This window comes from Oryctolagus cuniculus, chromosome 15 (genome assembly GCF_051225735.1).
Source record: "Oryctolagus cuniculus isolate XC-2025 breed Fujian yellow rabbit chromosome 15, ASM5122573v1, whole genome shotgun sequence".
Classification (NCBI taxonomy): Eukaryota; Metazoa; Chordata; class Mammalia; order Lagomorpha; family Leporidae; genus Oryctolagus; species Oryctolagus cuniculus.
This window is the reverse complement of record NC_142881.1, coordinates 78,219,521-78,237,515: the sequence shown is the minus strand read 5'-3', so window position 1 is coordinate 78,237,515 and position 17,995 is coordinate 78,219,521. Positions and strand designations below refer to the sequence as shown.

The 17,995-nt window shown below is 51.9% G+C and overlaps 1 protein-coding gene across 2 annotated transcripts in view; it reads left to right on the top strand.

Moving 5' to 3' along the window:
• Positions 1 to 17,506, top strand: part of GRID1 (glutamate ionotropic receptor delta type subunit 1) — a 760,175-nt gene extending 742,669 nt beyond the window's left edge. The window contains exons 15-17 of one of the 2 annotated variants that reach the window (XM_070057984.2): positions 2,365 to 2,605; positions 2,861 to 2,951; positions 13,208 to 13,347. In XM_070057984.2, coding sequence (XP_069914085.1) covers positions 2,365 to 2,605; positions 2,861 to 2,950 — 331 coding nt within the window. In that variant the 3' untranslated portion in view covers position 2,951; positions 13,208 to 13,347. Of the gene's footprint in view, positions 1 to 2,364; positions 2,606 to 2,860; positions 2,952 to 13,207 lie in introns of both variants that reach the window. The other variant, XM_070057983.2, reaches the window with a different exon arrangement.
• The last annotated feature ends 489 nt before the right edge of the window (positions 17,507 to 17,995 follow it).

The following is a 17,995-nucleotide window of genomic DNA, read 5'->3' as shown; positions in this document are numbered from 1 at the left end:
GTAGTGGAGAGGTTCCAAGTCTAGGTTGGAACTGATGCCCAGGCCAGCGTGTGTGTTCATAAGCACCTAGTCCTGCCATCTTCATGGTGAGCTGGTTCAACCCCTAGCCTTCAGGGCCCCAACATCCTGTTTATCTGGGCCCTGGGTTTCTTCTAAGTGCCAAAGGCCCAGGCTACTCAACCCTACCAGCAGAGGCTGAAATAAGGTCAGGGGACGGCCAGACATGCATGATAGACTCTGAGCCAACACTGTAGCTGCCCAGTTTATCACATCATGTGTCACACAAGAGATCTGTGGTGTTGAGGGGCATTCCACGCTGACCCCGACCCGCATGAAGGCATGCATAAATCACGCAGGACCAAGTTCTCCCATGCACAGCCACATTCTGTGTCTTCCCGCTGATCAGTGCCCTGGACATTATTATCAGTATCTCCCCCGCAGCTGTTTTAGTTTAGATTAGCTTTCATTATTCAGTTAAGACCTTGGTGTATTTATTGATGCAGCATACATCTGTTGATGGCTTGATTCTGCTGCTCAGGAGAAAACGCGGGCAGTTTGCAAAGGATCTGCTCATCCAGAGAGATCTGAGGTCTTGCTTGCAAAGATGAGGACACTGATGTTTAGCTGGGGCCAGTTCCTGTCCAGGGACACACAGCTGAGGCCTCCAAAGCCCACACTTTGCACCAAGCCAGACTGTGCCCATGCTAGGCCCATGACAGGTCAAAGGAAAGCCTTTGGGCTGTCACTCTTTGCCTCTACCAGATGCAAGCCCATGAAGGAGACTGCGCACAGTTGCAGGCCTGCTGCCACAGCCAGCAGGTGCAAGACAGGCGCAGGGTAGAGACTGTTCAGCCATCCAGCCAACAGCGGCTCCAGCTAGGAAGAACCGCTGCTGTCGCTACAGAGGTCGGTGCAGATATTGTTAGCTGAATACAGCTCCATGGGTCAGGCTTTAAGAACTCTATTCCTCGACTGGGAAAGTGTGAGTGTTTGGAATCTGGGGGCTACCGCCTACCACTGTTCAGACCCCTGAGTGACAGAATCTACAAAATATCCGCACAAAAGTATATCACCACCAGGACTCTAGGAGCAATCACCATCACCATCGCATGAAGAGCCTGCACTCTGGGTCCTGCCCACGTCACCGTCTCCCTCACACCATCCACTCCACAGCCTCTCTGACCATGTCCTGACTTCTGAAACCCCCTGAGCTCTCACCCAATGGCACAGACACACACAGCTCTCTCTGGGGCAGTTCTTCTCGCCTATCCAATACCCATCCTGGGCCTCGATTTGCTTCGCTGTCCTAAATGGAAATTCATGACCACTCAAGGGTCAGGAAGATTCAGCCCTGTTTGCCAACTGAAGATGCTCCATGGCCCCCAGCATGTGCTAGACCAGTAGGAGCTAGTTTATGATCCATTCCCCCAGGCTTCCCTTTCCTGTCACCTCCTCCATGAGTTCCTCCCTATCCTCCAGTCCGAGCCACACATCCCCACGCAGTGCAATTTCCCCGGGGCCTCTTCTTCCATGTCATTGTATTTATCCCAGCTTCTGCCTTTGCACCATGGCTCTAGCTGTTTAAAGGGTGATGCTGAACTTCATACCTGGCACATACAGAAGCTGCTCAGATCAAATGAGCAAATGAGTGGAGGATTTGATGAGTTCTGCTAGGACAGATGTAGGATATAATTATTGAGGTTTCAAAGAAAGCATTTGTGTCATCAAGAACACCCTGAATCCATAGTCAATGTTGGCCTCATTCTCATTCTGTATTTCCCCATCTTTATTTATTTGTTTGAGAGGCAGAGAAAAAGAGAAGAAGAGAGAGCTTCCCTTCACTGGTTCACGCCCCCAAATGCCTGCAACAACTGGGAACTCAATCCAGGTCTCCACGTGGATGGCCGGGACCCAGTTCCTTGAGCCATTGCCTGTTTATTCCCAGAGTGTGCATTAGCAAGAAGCTAGAGTTAGGAGTGGAGGCAGGAATCAACCCAGGCACTCCAGTGTGGGATGAGGGCATCCCAGCCTGCCTCTTAGTCACTGCTTAGTCACCCCTGTTTCTCAACTCTACCCTGAGTGTGTGCCCCAGATGCCGTACAAAGGGCCTTCTGTGCTTTGTTGTTGGCTATCCATGGGCAGTGGGACAGAGGGAATGAGGTAAGTGGGCCTGTGCAAAAGGCAGGCAGTGGCCAGACCCAATGCATATTCTGGAGGGTCGTGTGCCTGCAATGTGGAGAGGTCGAGTGCTGAGCAGAGAGCTGCTATGGAAGTTCAAGGTTGTCCTCTGGAGGGGTTAGCCAGGACCCCGTGGCTGAACGGGGGCAGTCAGTGGCTGTGGCTCACCTATGTCGTGTCTTGCAGGATCCTGGAGCTACAGGACACAGGGGACCTGGATGTACTCAAGCAGAAGTGGTGGCCACACACTGGCCGCTGCGACCTCACCAGCCACACCAGCGCCCAGGCCGACGGCAAATCTCTCAAGTTGCACAGCTTTGCTGGGGTCTTCTGCATCCTGGCCATCGGCCTCCTCCTTGCCTGCCTGGTGGCTGCCCTGGAGTTGTGGTGGAACAGCAACCGATGCCACCAGGAGAGCCCCAAAGAGGTCTGTAGCCTGGGTCCTGCATCTCTCTTCCGTGCAGCTGGAGGCAAGAGGGCCACCCTGAGCCGTGCAGTGGGCAGCTTTCCTCCAGCTAGGGTTCACCCCTCTGTGTGCAGACAGCTGTGTTTTATAGGGGGTGGGGGTGGTGTCTTTGTTTTATCTTGAAAGCAAGAGAAAATAGTATAAGGGATGTTTTCATGCTTGAGCAACACGCTGAGCTGCCAGCCTTGGGCACTAAAGTCCTGTATTTATCCATAGAGCAGGTACAGTGTGGGCAGCACCAGAGAGCCCTGCCCTGCCCTGCCCCGCCCATGCGCCTCCACCCTGACCTGGACAAACCACCTGTAGGGTAAGAGAGGACCCTGCATCCCTTCCTAGTCCTCTTTGACTTCTCCCAGGGTGTAAGGGGGGCCCTGTGCCCCTACCCCATCAACCCTTTCTCCCACCTCCCTTCAGGGCCCCATCCCTCCAGGGCTCAGCCAGCTCAGGGGACATTGTAACTCCACCCAGAGGCGGGCTTCAGGGCACACTTGCCTCCCCGAGGTGTGCCGACCTACTGACCGCAGGCCGATTCTGGCCCCTGGACCTTCCTGCTCATTGGGCATTGTTTTTCTTCTTCAAGCTCATTTTACATTTTTTTAAATCAAGCCTGTACCAGGGTGCTCTGGGGATGGCTCCCCTAAGAGAGGAGGGAAGAGTGACACAACCCTGCATCCAGGCCTCCGTAGCACAAGCACAGCCCCTCCATCCACAGGCTCCCCCTGCCTGACACACACAGACAGCCTAGCTGCACCTGGAGACTCAGCTTCACGGGCTGGTGCCCTTGGTGCAGACAGATCTCAGTCGCCACAGGGAAGTAGGAAAGCAATCAGCACCGAATCCAAAGACACCTTTTCCTTTGGCCCATGTTTGTCTTCCCCAGAGGCTCAGGTGACCCGTGACAGTTTATAAAATGGCTTCAGAGGTGGGCGGCTTCAGATATCCTGGTATAGGGGGTGGGATGGGCGAACAGTAAGAGCAGGCCAGCTCCCTCTCTTCTGATTGGGCCACACCCTCATGCATTGCCAGGGCCACAGCTGCCATTCATGTCTGCAGGCCAGTCCAGGGGCCTGGGGGAAGACCGTGCCGCCATCCCACCCTCTCCCCCCACCTCTCCGCACTCTCCGCTAGCACCAGGCACTGGGTGCTCTGTCTTGTATGGTTTCCCCTGGAAGTAGGGCACTGCTTGGCTCAGTGCTTCTGATGTTCTGAGCCTCCTGTGTAGCTGCGTGACAGGAAATGCCAGGCCTGGGTCTGCTGCCTCCTCCAGTGCGCGTGGACCACAAGAGGCCAGGAAGGAAGCAAAATCCACCGAGAGGAAGTTCTCCGTTCCATCCTCAGCTGCTTCTGCTGTTGTAAATGTGGGATGGAGAAGTCATGGGGAGGCACATGATGCATGGGTTTTGTCAAGGAAGGGCCATGCACACCTCGCCCTCCAGCCTGTGTGTCATGTGCGTGCTGCCATCCCATGGCCAGGGCACTTCATCCGCTGCCACCGCTCAGGTCACTGTACACAGAAGCATCTGCAGGCAGCAGGGGTGCAGTGGCCACAGAGCCACCCCTCGTAGGACCAGGGAGCACAGGAGAAACGGGCCCTCCAGCTGGCACCCACTGCACTCACTGCACAGGTGTGTTTGGGACGTGTTCATTTTCCTAGGTCTGCAGCCTCATTTCTGCTACCCCTTGGGTCAGAGGAGCAAGGGAGGGTACTGCTGGCCGGTGAACTTCTTGCTAACATCGAGGTGTTCTTCGCCCCCCCGGGCCAGGGGCGTGGGGAGCAGAGGGGTGCAGAGCGAGTGGATACAAGCTCAGGCCCAGCCCTGCAGCACATCCTCTGGGGGCGGGTGCAGGAACAGGCAGCTCTCTGGATTGGAAGTCCTTGTCTGCCTTCTGTCATGGCCCTTCACAGCCCCTAAAATGGTGACAGTTCCAGCCTGGAGCAACCCAGACTCAGTTGTCATGGGGATGTGAGAGAGAGAGGAAGAGAAGACAGACAGATGGACCTGTTGGGGGGGGGGTGTATGCACACCTGTGGTGTATGTGAGAGACAAAGACAGAGGGAGAAAAAGAGTGACAGACAGAGACAAAAACAGACAACCAGAGAGAGAGAGAGAGAGAGAGCAAGAGGGAGAGAGAGAGATGGACAGCTGTGGATAGGAAGGTAGAGGAAAAAGACAAATCAACAGACCAGGGGAGGACCCAGATGTCAGGAACAGCTCCTTTCTGGCCAGCATCCTGTCTTCCTTCCTGGCTTCTGCCTAAGCCCAGGGTCTCAAGGACAAGAGGTTGAACACATTGGTCCTGCTTCCAAAATATGGGGCCTCCTGCCCCAGCACCCAGCTGCTTCTGGATAGAAATGAGGACCTGCAGAGCAGCGGGATGGGCAGAGGCCGCGACAACCTTTCCCTCTGCCCTTTTGGGTGTTGCTAAAAGGAGCTGCATGGAAACAGCCCATCTTTCACTGGCTTTATTGGAGTTTCTAATATTCAAGTGAAATCTCCCCTCCCTGTCTCCCTGCCCTTCTTTCTTTAATAAGCATCCTATGGAGGCTGAGCCTGCCCTCAGGGAGCTCACCTTATCAAAGGCAGGTGGGCAGAGGATTCCCAGGCAGTCTCTGTCCTGTGGATCAGGGCTGAAGGGAGCAGCAGGTACCATGAATGTGCAGGGGGCCATCCAGCCAGGATAACAAGGATACTGGGTCATCAGGACTTCTTGGGGCTTGGTGTTTTAGGGCTTAAGTGGTGTAGGGCTGGGGCAAATCCTTGGAGTGGCACTGAGATAGGAAGTTGTATTTGGGGCTGGGTAGACAAAGGGAAGACGAAGTGTGGAGCTCTGGGGACCGACATGGGCACCTGAGGCAGGTGATGTGGGGAGAAGAGGCGGGAGAAGGAGGCAGGCCACATCAGGGGTCCTGGACCTGGTGGCATCAGGAGTATGAACCAGGAAAGGGGTTGAAACAATACTGTTGTAGAAGCATGTCTTTAAAACCTTCAAAAACTAATGATGATATTTAATCTTGAGCTACTTTGTGTTGCTGGCTGCTCATGGTTTATGGAGCAGCTTTTGCAATTAGGTGAAAGTGTCTGGCTACTCTTCGGATGCTTCATTTTGGGGCCCTGTGCCGTATTTCTTATGAGCCAGAAACCTGTCTTTGGGTGGGGCCCAAGTCGTGTTTAATGGCTTGCTCTGGGATGTTTTCAGAGTTTAGACACCTGCTCGGGGAAGGGTAGTAATGTGTGTTCAACCCCTTAATATTCATGTGGATTTGAGCTCGTATTTTTCCTAAGGAATCGGACGATTATGTAGTTCCCCAATGCAGGTGAGTGCACCATGCTCCACAGAGGCGGTAAAGAGCCACCCGCGAGATTTATGGGGGCTGTGGAGCCATTGCAGGGAGAATGAAATATTCATGAAATAAAGATGAGAACTGCACAAATGGGAGATGACATGAGGAGTGAGGGATGAATCATCTGTCGTGGGCTGGGAGCTTGCAGTTCTTGTTGCTTCTGCTCTCCCCAGTCCCTGTGTTCATGGCAGACAAGAGCTGACCAAGGCCAGGGTGGCTGGGTGGCAGGGGGTGGGGGGAGCAGCAGCTGGGCCCTCTCCTCTGGCCCTGGGCCAGCATCTCTCTGCATGTCCCACAGCACCGCTCTCCTGGGACTCTTCTTTCAATACCACGCCCTTGTTTGATGCCTTCTTCTACTCCATGTAGAGATGTTCTCTTCTGCACCTGACGCCTCTTGTGCGTGACCACTCAGCAGGGTTGCACTGAGGAGTCAGCCTGGGAAGGTGTGTAGAATGCCTAGAGAAATACCAGGCTCAGGGGATGTGCTGGTTATTGGTGACCAAGGGGCTGCTTGTCATGCACCTTCCTCTCCCCAACACACACACAAGGACATGATGGTGGACACTGAAGGTTAGAGGGGAGGCAGATCTCATCCTATGCCACTTGTATCTTCTTAACCATCTTCCGGAACATTCTATGAAGGCATCCTTATCTCTGGAGAAATGGGGCTCAGAAGCAGCTAAAGGGAGAGCTAGCCTGTATGTGATGTGTCCACTTCAGGACACCTGCTGCCTCCTAGAAGTAGGCTCATTGCAAGGCTAGGGCAATGGACTTTGCATCAAGAGTCCATCAATGGACTTTCCATCCAGGAAGCACAGGACCCTGGCTGGCATTTTTCAGAGGGCTTGGGGAATGAAGGGTGTGACTCAGTTCTCCCTTGGGCCTGGTTGCTGGCACCTGGCGAGCCATCTGCATTCTCTAAGCTCCAGTTCCTCTCTTTTGCTAAACACTGAGCCAGGCCTGACAGCCATGTTGCTGAGATCAGATAGCTTGGCATGAGAACGAAGGAGAGTGAGCATGCATAGTTTGGACCTTTGCCCAGGACCTTCTAGTCCTAGACCACTGTGTGGCTCAGAACAAGCTCACTGGACAAAACCTCCCCTGACCACCACAACTGGCTGCCTCCCTTGCTAAGTGCGATTCCCCATTGCTGATCACTGTCCACCTGCCTGTCTGTACACAAGTCCACAGGTGCCTCCTCACCACTGCATTCCCTTTGCCCATTCTCTGCAACAGTAGAAGCTCTCATTAAGGGGTGATGAATATAACTGAAGTACCAAGAATCTTGTGTGTGCCAGGGACCAAGATGGATGTTTTTCGAAGGACATCAACTCATTTGGTAGCAGGAAGCTCCAAAGCTTTTATTGGAATGAGTGAATGGGTCTGGAATTGCTGTGTAGTTGTTGCAGCTGGATCAATGGCTCTGCATCCCAGGTGACCCTCGCGGGAGCTTTGTAGAAGTAGAGATGCTTGGGTCCCATCCCCCGTGGGCTGTATTAGGGAGACCCGGACAATTGTACTTTCTAAAATCTCAACATGTGCCTCTGATATCCTGGTGACAGTGAAAGGCACTGGCCCACGATAAGCTCCCAAGGCAGAACTGAGAACAGACCACCAGGCCTTGTGGAACAGAGCCAAGGTGTTGGAGCTGGGTAGATGCGAGTGCTGATAGTGACTGAGTCACTTCACCCCTAGCCTCCACTCACTCCTCTGTACACCTGCTGCTCCTGTGACGGAGCTCTCCCCTCTTCCACTGCCTGCTCCCATGACATCTGCAAAGGAGCTGATGAAAACTCTGGCATGATGCTTTGAATAACTGCCCATCATCTCCAGAGACGCCCTCATCAACTTAACATTCAGCCCCTTTGCTCTCACCTAAGCATGGCTCTCAGACTCCCACCCTTGGAATCAGAGAAATCACTGGACAACACTTAAGATGGTGGCTTTTCTCCCAGCTGTTTGTCCCTCATTTGCCACCTGGCTGGTCTCAGTGTTAACAAGAGAATGTCGCCAGTAACCTTCCCTGTGAGGTGGGAAGTCCCTCATCCCCACTTTTGTTCCTGCCCAACTTAAAGTAGGAACTGGTGAACTCCAAACAAAGTCAGTTCTAACGAGTCCCATGTGTGCCAGGCTGTTACACAGATGATAGTTTAGTTAATTACCGTTTTCTAGCACACTGTATTATTTCCACGTTGGTGAACAGTGGCTTAATTACAGAACTTTATCTCCCTGCAAGGCAGTGCTTGAGGGAGGGTCCCCAGTAACCTGTGCTGGTACATCTGTCGTCATTTTCATGTGGGATGAGAAATGCAGAGCTGGAATCCAGCTGGTTCCTGGGTAAATGCAGTCAGTGAGTTTTATGTCATATTCAGTCCTGTTCGACTAGGTCAGTTACCTGTAGTCAATTAATGAACATAGCGATAAGTCTCCAAGTCTCTTTCCACACCTGTCATTACCTGGCTGAACACCGGAACCTTGGGCTAATGAGGATGTAAACTGGTGTAGTTCACATAAAAAAAGCCTATTATTTGAATTTGCATAACATAATAAAATGCACCATTTTTGTCTAAAAGATAATTATTTCAATCACTCCTGCCTCTGCCTTTGAGTAGGCTGATGACTTCTGCCCTCTTTGCTTGGCCAGAGACATAGCAGGTGCAGGCAGATGAGACTGTGTGTACAGAGTCAAGTCTGTGGCCCCAGGAGATGGAACTAGACAGTGCTTCCAGGGTCTCCTGTTCTCTGTGCCTCTGTCTGATCCCTGTAGACACAGCGGTAGGAAGATGCCGGGTGAGATGCAGCAACAGGCTGCCTTCATTTTCCAGAAATGACAGGGAGACATCTGCTTTCATGCTAACTCGTTTTCCTGCCCAGTTGAACACCCTATAGAGGGCGCTCGTGATGTAACTGCTTCTCCCAGGGTTTGCTTTGGTGTCGGAGCTACCAGGAATCATGGGATTCAAATGGAATGAGATCCTCCTGGTGGGGGCAGGGTGGGTTTCTTGGCAGGTGTTTGGCACAGGAAGCTCTCCTGGAAAATCGTCCAATTGGTGTGTGGACATCTTCCGTGCGTCCTGGCGAGGAGAGGGCAAAGGCTAATGAATAAACACAACTGGGAATTGATTCGCACCGCACGGCTTAGCAGTCCCTGAAACTGCTCCATCTGTCCTCAATTTGAGGCAAGGGAAAATATGTGCATTTAAGGAACCATTCAAGCTCTTTTCTCCTTTGGTAATCCTGACTCTGAGGTACTCTAAATCCTTTGCTATTACCTGATCACCTGCTCACAGGGGCCTTTATTACACAAGACCACTGCCTGTGCCCCCCCCCCGACACTTGCACCCCACCCTTGCCAGCCCCCCTCCTTGTGCTCCAATGAGGAAGCCATTGATGTGGGGACCCTCTCTTGCTCACATATTTCTCCAGATGGTTTGGTTGGCTTCTCTTCCTCCAGAGCCTTCCTTATGCTTATTTCACTGGCTTTGGGTAGCAAGGGCTCCTTGCTCTTTGCCCTCTGCTCCCAGCTCCCTGCCTCCCTGAGCCATTCTTGGACAGGAAGTTAACCTTTCTCTCTCTCCGAGCCCTGGCAGAGTGGGAGGTTGGGTGGGGGAGGCACATCTTGAACACCCATCCTGGCCCAGTGTTCAGCTGACTCTGAGGAAAAGGCCAGACCCTCCCTTCTAATAGCCAGAGTTCAGAGTGAGCACAGCTGGGACCAGGACACTTGCTCCCCTCTGCAAACTGCTCCACTCGTAAACTCCGTCTTTCCATCCTGAAAAATCCTAAAGGGGAACCAGAAGGAAAGGACAAAGTCGTTGGACAGACCCATTCTTCCCATGACCCCCAGCGTCACTTGAGCATCAGCTTTCTCCCCTGGAAACCGGGGCTCTGCAGTGATGGCACCTGGCCTGGGCAGCTTGCTCCTGTCGCTCCCCCTCTTCGTGGAGGAGCGACACAGGACCCTGTGCTGTTCTTTTGTCTGCTCGGCCCTTCCCGGGTTTGCTGCTGGTTCTTCCCGGGTTGGCTACCGTCCCTTCCACCTCTGTGGAAGGGCGGTTCCCCCTGCCACTTTCCCCACTTCCGCGGGGGAGTGACACACCGCCGGCCGGCTCTCTCGGGGGCTGCACAGGTGTTCCTTCAGCTAGATGTTCCCCTTAGATGTTCCTGGTGCATGTTGTCTCTCTCCTCCTTTATAGTCCTCTTCCGCCAATCCCAACTCTGCTACCCACACGCCGAGTACGCTGCTCTCCTCCAATCAGGAGCAAGTCCTACAGTTTATTGGTTGAACTGGAGGCAGCTGTGTAGAAGCTGCTTCTCCCTTCTCAGCGCCATATTGTGGGAGAGCAGATGCATAGAATAAGTCTTAATTCCAGTAACTTAGTCTAGTCCGGGTTGCTCCCCACAGCTCCAAGCTTTGCTAACTGCAGAAAAGGAAAGGTTATCGTCTTAAACCCTAAAAGGATCTGCAATTCTCTCTGTTTCTCCAGCTCCCAGGCACTCAGGTGCCCTTCTCGTGCCCGTCCTATGTTTGGAGAAGAGCATAGACTGTGGATATGAAAGTTTACCCAGATCTAATTCACCTACCTTTGGCTAATGCAGATGAATGGACCGTATCCTGTATCAGAAGCTTAGAAGGAATTCCCAGCAGCTGTGAGAAGGCTGGAGCTGCAGGCTTGAAACTGGGCAAGACACAGGGCTGGTGGGAGGCCTGGGAGTCAAGAGCAGGGAGAGTGGCTGTGGGGCAGAAAGTTGGGTGAAGCATTGCTGCTGCGCAGTGAAACTCCCACCAGTTTCTGTCTCTTTATCTCTTTGTCCAGGATTCAGACTCAGGCCTGTCATCCTTGTGTGCATCACAGACCTCTTGGCTAAGTGGTTAAGTTACCTGCCAAACCTTTGTCCTGTGGGGAGAGTAATTTTTTGAGAGCAAATAAGCCTCAGATGCTGAGTGGCCCCAAGCCTCTAACACCCAACTTCACAGCTGTAACATACTGTGAAAAGGGTTTCACATGCAAAGATGAACACAAAACGGGGGATGGGGGACAAAAAGACCTACCATGCAGAAAGAGGCAGAGTTGCACAGAGCCAGCTTACCCAGGGTGGAAGGTCATTCAGAGAAGCATTTGAACTTGCTTGCTTGCATGGACAGACAGTCCCTGAGTTATAATGGTTTGACTTGGGGTTTTCACATGGTGAGAGTGATGGGCATTCAATAGAAACCAAACTTGGAAGTTCTGATGTTGAACCTTTCCCACGCTGGGGACGTGCAAGCCATAGTCCTCTCTTTGGGCTCCATGGTTGCCAGGGGAACAACCATCACTTCTAGGTGTGCTGTGTGGCAGAGCTGGGCTGCACCGTAATAGGTCATCTGGATTCGGTGCATTTCCTACTTAAGAGCATTGTCAGTTTACGAGGAGTTTATCAGGTTGTAACCCCATCATCGTCAAGGAGTGTCTTTTACACAGTCTTGAAGTAGGCTGTGACACCTTGGCACAGATGCACCTGTTCTCCAGCTATTTCACCCATGGCATTTGCCACCCAGAGGTGCCCCCAGGACAGAGCTGGCCTCCCAGCATGAATGATCTGAGTGAGCTCTGTCTGTGTGGGGCTTTGGAGCATTGCCTAAGGGGCCTTGCCAATGATTTCTGATGTCATCTCCTCCTGCAAGATTGAGCCGCATCCCATTGTCTCCTCCACGCTTTGGTGCATCTCTTACGCTCAGATTTCCTCCTGGCCTGGGATGACCTCTCCGTATTCTTATGGATGCTGTCAGTGTTCTGGGACAGCAGGTTCCCACCAGAAGCCAAGCTGTTCACCATGAACTCACAAAGGTGTGGAGGGAATAGCACCCCCCCTTCTCCATGCCGTGTTAGGGCATGGGGGGAACTGCAGGGTCTTTCCGTTCTTGTCTGAGACATGCCTGTGGGGCCTGTGACCGGCGTACTCCTGCCAGTCACCCAGGGTCACCTTCTTCTGCGGGAAATCCCCTCACACCAGCCCCAAAGGAGCTTAAAGAAGTCACTGGAGTGGCTGTTAGATTTTCATGATTCCTTTTTCTTTTCTTTTCTTTTTTTTTTTTTTTTTTTGACATGTTCAGGGTTTCTAAATGTTTTTGTACTTCTAACTTCCCTGCAAGGTGGATAGGGGGAGGAGTTTCTCCAGCACACCACGTCAACCTCGCCTGTGACGTTATGTCTCAGAGCTGAGAAGTGACATGGTGCTGCTCATGGAGCTTGAGGGAGGGCTGGGAAGCTGTCAGTTAAAACCTTGACTGCTACGTGGGCACCCAGGCAACCTACAAATAGGACTGCAGCCACTCACCTCCCTGGGAGCTATAGCATTGCCAGCCTGCTGGGTACCTGATCCTGTGCTTCACCTCACTGGGGGAACCTGAGAGAGGAGATGGCTACCTGTAGGCAGATTGTCAAGTTGTCAGAGGGAGATTCACTATGCTTTATTTCCTTCTTGAACAGATTAATGAAAATATTAGTAATTTAAAATTAATAAATTATTATTAATATTAAAATTAGTAGAATTATTTCCCTTCTGGAACAGATTAATGAAAATATTATTAATTTAAAATTATTAAATTATTATTAATATTAAAATTATTAATAAAATTATTTCCCTTCTTGAACAGATTAATAAATGAGCAAACCAAATGACTTTCTGTGACACCACCCACCATGAAGAGTATCATGAGTCCAGGGTCAGCTCACCCCTCTGCTCCCCCTCCCCAGAGAGGGTGCTTGTGACTATGGCTTGTCACTGGACCCACCCTCCTGAACCTGTGACCCCTGCAGCGTAGGGCAAGATGATCCTGCCAAGAAGTAGCAAACATACAGGGCATGTTCGAAGCTCCAGCACTGGTCCCTTTAGTCCCATGGGACACCTTGTTTCTCTTCCTGTTTCTTCCAGTTCTTCAAAGCATCCTATCTTGTCACAAGGGTTGGCTCTGGGCCCAGCTGTGACTCTAAGCTGAGGACAGAAGGAAGGCATAACATGGCCTAGGCCTGCCTGCAGGGACTTCACCCCATGGCAGATCATGTTCTAAGCTATGGTCCCCCCAGAGCACACCAGGTTGGCCGTGGAATTGAAAGGTGGCGAGTAAGGTGGGGATACTCACCTGCCGCCCAACAGGCCCTCCAAGCCTCAGAGTTTGTAGCAAACCAGATGCAACTCACGGTGAGGCTCGCCCTGACCTTCCTGTGCTTTCTCTCCAGGACAAAGAGGTGAACCTGGAGCAGGTGCACCGACGCATGAACAGCCTCATGGATGAAGACATTGCTCACAAGCAGATTTCCCCAGCTTCCATTGAGCTCTCGGCCCTGGAGATGGGGGGCCTGGCTCCAAGCCAGGCCTTGGAGCCCACTCGGGAATACCAGAACACACAGCTGTCAGTCAGCACCTTTCTGCCCGAGCAGAGCAGCCACGGCACCAGCCGGACACTGTCCACAGGGCCCAGCAGCAGCCTGCCACTGCCGCTGAGCACCGCGGCCACCATGCCCTCCATGCAGTGCAAACACAGGTCGCCCAACGGGGGGCTGTTCCGACAGAGCCCGGTGAAGACCCCCATCCCCATGTCCTTCCAGCCTGTGCCTGGGGGCGTACTTCCAGAGGCCCTGGACACCTCCCACGGCACCTCCATCTGACCGCGCCGCCTGCCCTCCCGCCCGCCCGTCCACCCACCCACCCGACCAGCAGAGCTTTTTAATACAAGAAACCACACACACACCACACACATGCACACACACACACACAGAGACTTTCATTTTTCTTGTACATATATGTAAATAATGACAGAATGGAGTGGGGTAAAAGTGTATTTTGAATATTCCCAATTTTCGAAGTCAGTAAAAAAAAAAACCACAAAAACTGTACGAATGACTTTGTAAATTTTGTTCTATATGAATAAAAAGGCAAATTCCTTGTGATCATTCTGAAGTGCCAAAGGAAACCCTATTCCTCAGGCTGCCTGAGGGCAGGAGAGGCAATCACAGGAGGACCCCTTCCTGATAGAGGAGGGCCTACAGGAGCCCCCCATGCTGCTTGCTGCTGTGAACCACAGCTTCCCATGCTGTTCCCTGGCCCCTGGCTCCCGATCCTCATTTACTCTCCCTCGCGTAGATAAAGAATGAGCTTGGAGCCAGCGTTGGCCTGGCCCGTTAGGTCACTGTGCTGCAGAGTGACCAACTTCTCCTGCTAGCCTGGGACAGAGAAGGGACCCTGGACACAGGCCAGTGCTGGGCAATCTGTGACAGCCTGGGACCTCGCCTTGTGTCACAGCAGGCAGGGTGTAGCAGCCACAGGAGCCCCGAGACGCTGCACATAGGGACCTAACTGTCTCTGAGCATTTCAGTGCAATGTGCACTAGTGTCTCTGGTTGGCTTGTGTTTTACTTTCCTCTCCTATTTGGCAGACTCAGCCAGTGATAGAAGATTAGAGAGAGGAGGGCAGGCCCCATGATGGTCTCAGGGAAGCAGGGCAGAAGTGGGCTTGGCTGGCTGCAAGGTTCATGGGCAGAGAGAGGTGCCAGGTGTGGTTGGTTCTGTGGACCAGAAGAGGTGGAGGGCTGGGATGCCAGTAGAAGAAGATGATTCCTCAGAGATGGGGCCGGAGAAAGGGTAGGGTGCTCACAGATGCAGGGAGTAGAAGCGCTGTGGTTTTAGGTTAAAGAATTCTGTTGGGAGGAGCTGGGGGAGGTGCACTAGGTGGGTGGATGGATGCTCCAGGTAGTGAGGAAACCAGGAAACACAGAAGAGAGGAAGCAGCCTGTGCCCCTGGGAGGGAAGGTTCAGCATGTCCTTGAATGATAGGAAGACAAGTACCTCACAGCACCATAGGGAGGTTTCTGGTGATCCCAAATGTACAAGCCTGTTCTGGGTCTTAAGCCATTCAGGTCATCTGCCCAACTGGGCCAGACCCCAGCTCAAGCCCCCTGGCCTGGCTACACCGCCTTCTCCAGACCAGCAGTCCTCAAGCAGTGATCCAGCCCATAGCAGGGGCTCTGCTGCTGAGGGCATCTGGTCTCCTGTGAGACTCCCAGGCCTGGCTCCACGCTGCAAGACCTTGTCTGGTGAGGCAGGGACAGCCTGACAGCCCCGCCTCCCTCCATCGCCTCTATGGGTCAACTCAACTACAGAACCTGGGAAAGAACCATCAGGATGGAGTCCTTGGCGGAATCTGAGCTCTGAAGAGAAAGGCGGTTCTGACACCTGGAGGACCTAGTCCATACCTGGCTCCCAGGGGACGGGGCTTCTGCCCCAGCAGCACTCAGGGACCGAGAGCCTGGGGCTGAGGTGGTGGAGAAATACTAAGTCCTCTTGATTGCTTATTCTTTAGCCCTGTCCAGCGGCTCAAGAGATATGTTGTGACAATGATAACTAGTGTGGGACTGATGTCCTTCCTAAAGTCCCGAGTGGCTTGGCTGAACAGTAAGGAGTGCCCGTATCACACAGTTAGCTAAAAGCACCCTGAGGAAGACACTGTTTATAATTATGTATGCTATTTGTGGATGCTGAGAAGGGCCTGACATCTGTGCCCCCAGGGCCATCCACTGACATGTCTCTAGTCAGAGTGTGTGGACCTGGAGCCAGGTTGCGTGGGGCAAAGCCCAGTGGGCACCATCACCCTGGATGGATGGTCAATTTTTCATATATATATACATATATATATATAATCTCTCTATTTTTTTAATCAGACTCTGGTCTCACTGCCTTATCTCACACCCAAGTATGCCCCTCCTCCCCACAAGAAGAGCAGTCTTCTGGAATATTCCATGGATATGGACATTGTCTTGGATGGCTTTGCTTAGAATGGGTGTCAGGGAGGGAGGTGTGTGTGTGTGTATGTGTGTGTGTGTGTGTGTGTGTGTGTGACAGAGAGGGAGGGAGGGAAAGAGACCAGCATCTTCAAGGGGAAAATATTCTGCTTCCAAAATCCTTAACACCTCATGGTGTTATTCTTCACCGTGTTTGTTATTTTTTGAATTTCTTCCTACCTTTGGCACGAGAGGAAATGATTGATATTCAAGCAAGTTCTCTAGGGGAAAAAAAAGGCAAAACAACAAGGTTCTTCCCAACTCAGATTTCTGTGTCCGCTCAGAATGTACCTTTTTTTTCATGCTTTGCTCTTTGGATTTATAACTCTGTTTAGACTATTCCATACATTTTAGGTATATTTTGTGCCTTCAGACACTGCAAATAATAATCAGCATTTGGATTAAAGTTGTTTAATAATAAAACTTGTCTTTTCTCCCTACTCTCTTATTCTCTGGGATGGAGAAATGCTGTCTGGTTGTTCCTGGGCATGCTGCCGTGGTGAACTGAGTCCTGTCCCACTGACAGGCACAGTCGAGAGGGGGCTCCTCTTCCCACGTGGGTCTCAGCTACACTCAGGGGTGGGAGACACACCACCCTCACCCCCAGGGAATATGGGGTCCCCTGATATCACCCAGGGGATGGTGTGTGGGACAGACTGAGCCGGTGGAATGAGCACTCTAGTGCACACATCTGACTTCAGTTCTCTCGTCTCTCCACGCGCTCTGCCCTCAGGGGGTTCCCTGTGTTAGGTCTCAGGCTGAGGGACTCACTCTTGCAGGAGCAGCAGCTTGGCTCCGCAATATTTGGTCCTCACCCTTCTGCAGGGGACACCCTTTACCTGTGCTCATGTCCCGGGGGTCGAGACCTCTTTCCTGACTCCCACAGGCCTTTGTACCCAGGCCCCACCTCTGATGCCCCACTCTTCCTTTTGGCTTCAGGGCCTCTGTGGGGCAAAGAGTACCACTGTGAATCCTGGGCTAAACCAAGCTGGCCTGCAGAGGTTGGCCAAGGTTTCAACCTGCAGGAGCTAAAGGGGCATGGCCAGCTCTTGGGCCTCATTCTGTGCACCGTTGATGGGCTCCTCCGTTGTTGGGGCCAAAACCCTCAAACTGGAGTGGGAGGAAGGGGACAGACAGTGGGAGCCACATAGGAACTGTTGAAGGACTGTTTTCTTGGGAAGAAGCAACCCAGTTCCTAAATTCCATACACACCCCCAGGTCACACCAAGACAAACCTCAGTCCATACCCGATCTTTATCTTTTCAATCATGAACAGCTGCAATGACATGGGTGAGTTCTTCATTTCTGTGGCTTCTGCCTTTTAATAATCATTGAGTTGAATTACAGATAAGATAAATTTGATAACTGAGATGGACAACATCTAACAGACAACCCGGGTTCACTGTGTGACATTCTGGTTCCACCAGAAGGGGTTCCTTCATTTTCTGCAAACTGCACAAAACAGGTTCACAAATTAGCACATACGTCCTATGTCTTCACTAAAGCATTGTTTTGTGCTCCTAGCTTTTAGCAACACAAGATTAGATAAAAGCTCAAATGTTTTTTTCACTGACCTTTCTTTGCAAGGGACACAATGAAAGAGACAGCATTCCTGTTCCTAATGCCACACTTTTTATATCTCAAACATGCTTTTATTTCCTGCCATTGGTTGTTTTCAATAAATGAAGATTATGTGAATTATGTGTGACTGGTATTACCTTCACCCTTCCTACCAAGAAACTCAGATAAGTAACAATTTTCTGAGCCAGGAACTTTAATCATTGTCATGCTTCTTCCTCCCAGTGGTGGCATTTAGTCAGAAGAGATTATTTGTGGGAGAAGTGCACGTATTCCAGGTGACTCAGGGGAGCTAGCAGCTATAAAAGAGGAAGTGATCATTGTCAATACCTCTGACCACCTCCCTCCCTGGCTTTCGGTCTTTCACCTCTGAACTTGGCACTGAGTGCTGAGCTCTAGAGAGAGTAGGAATTCTCTCTGCAGCAGGAAAAATGCTGACCATGGAAATGTGCAGTTGCCAGTGTCTTCAAGGTGGAAGAATGGGCACCAGACAGGCTGAGGTCACTTAGGGTGAGTGATACAGTGGGAGTCAGGGGGAGCTCTCTTGCTAACAGATTCAAGTACACAGTTGCCATGGGCAACCAGGAGTCCAAACCCGAAGGAAAACTAAACA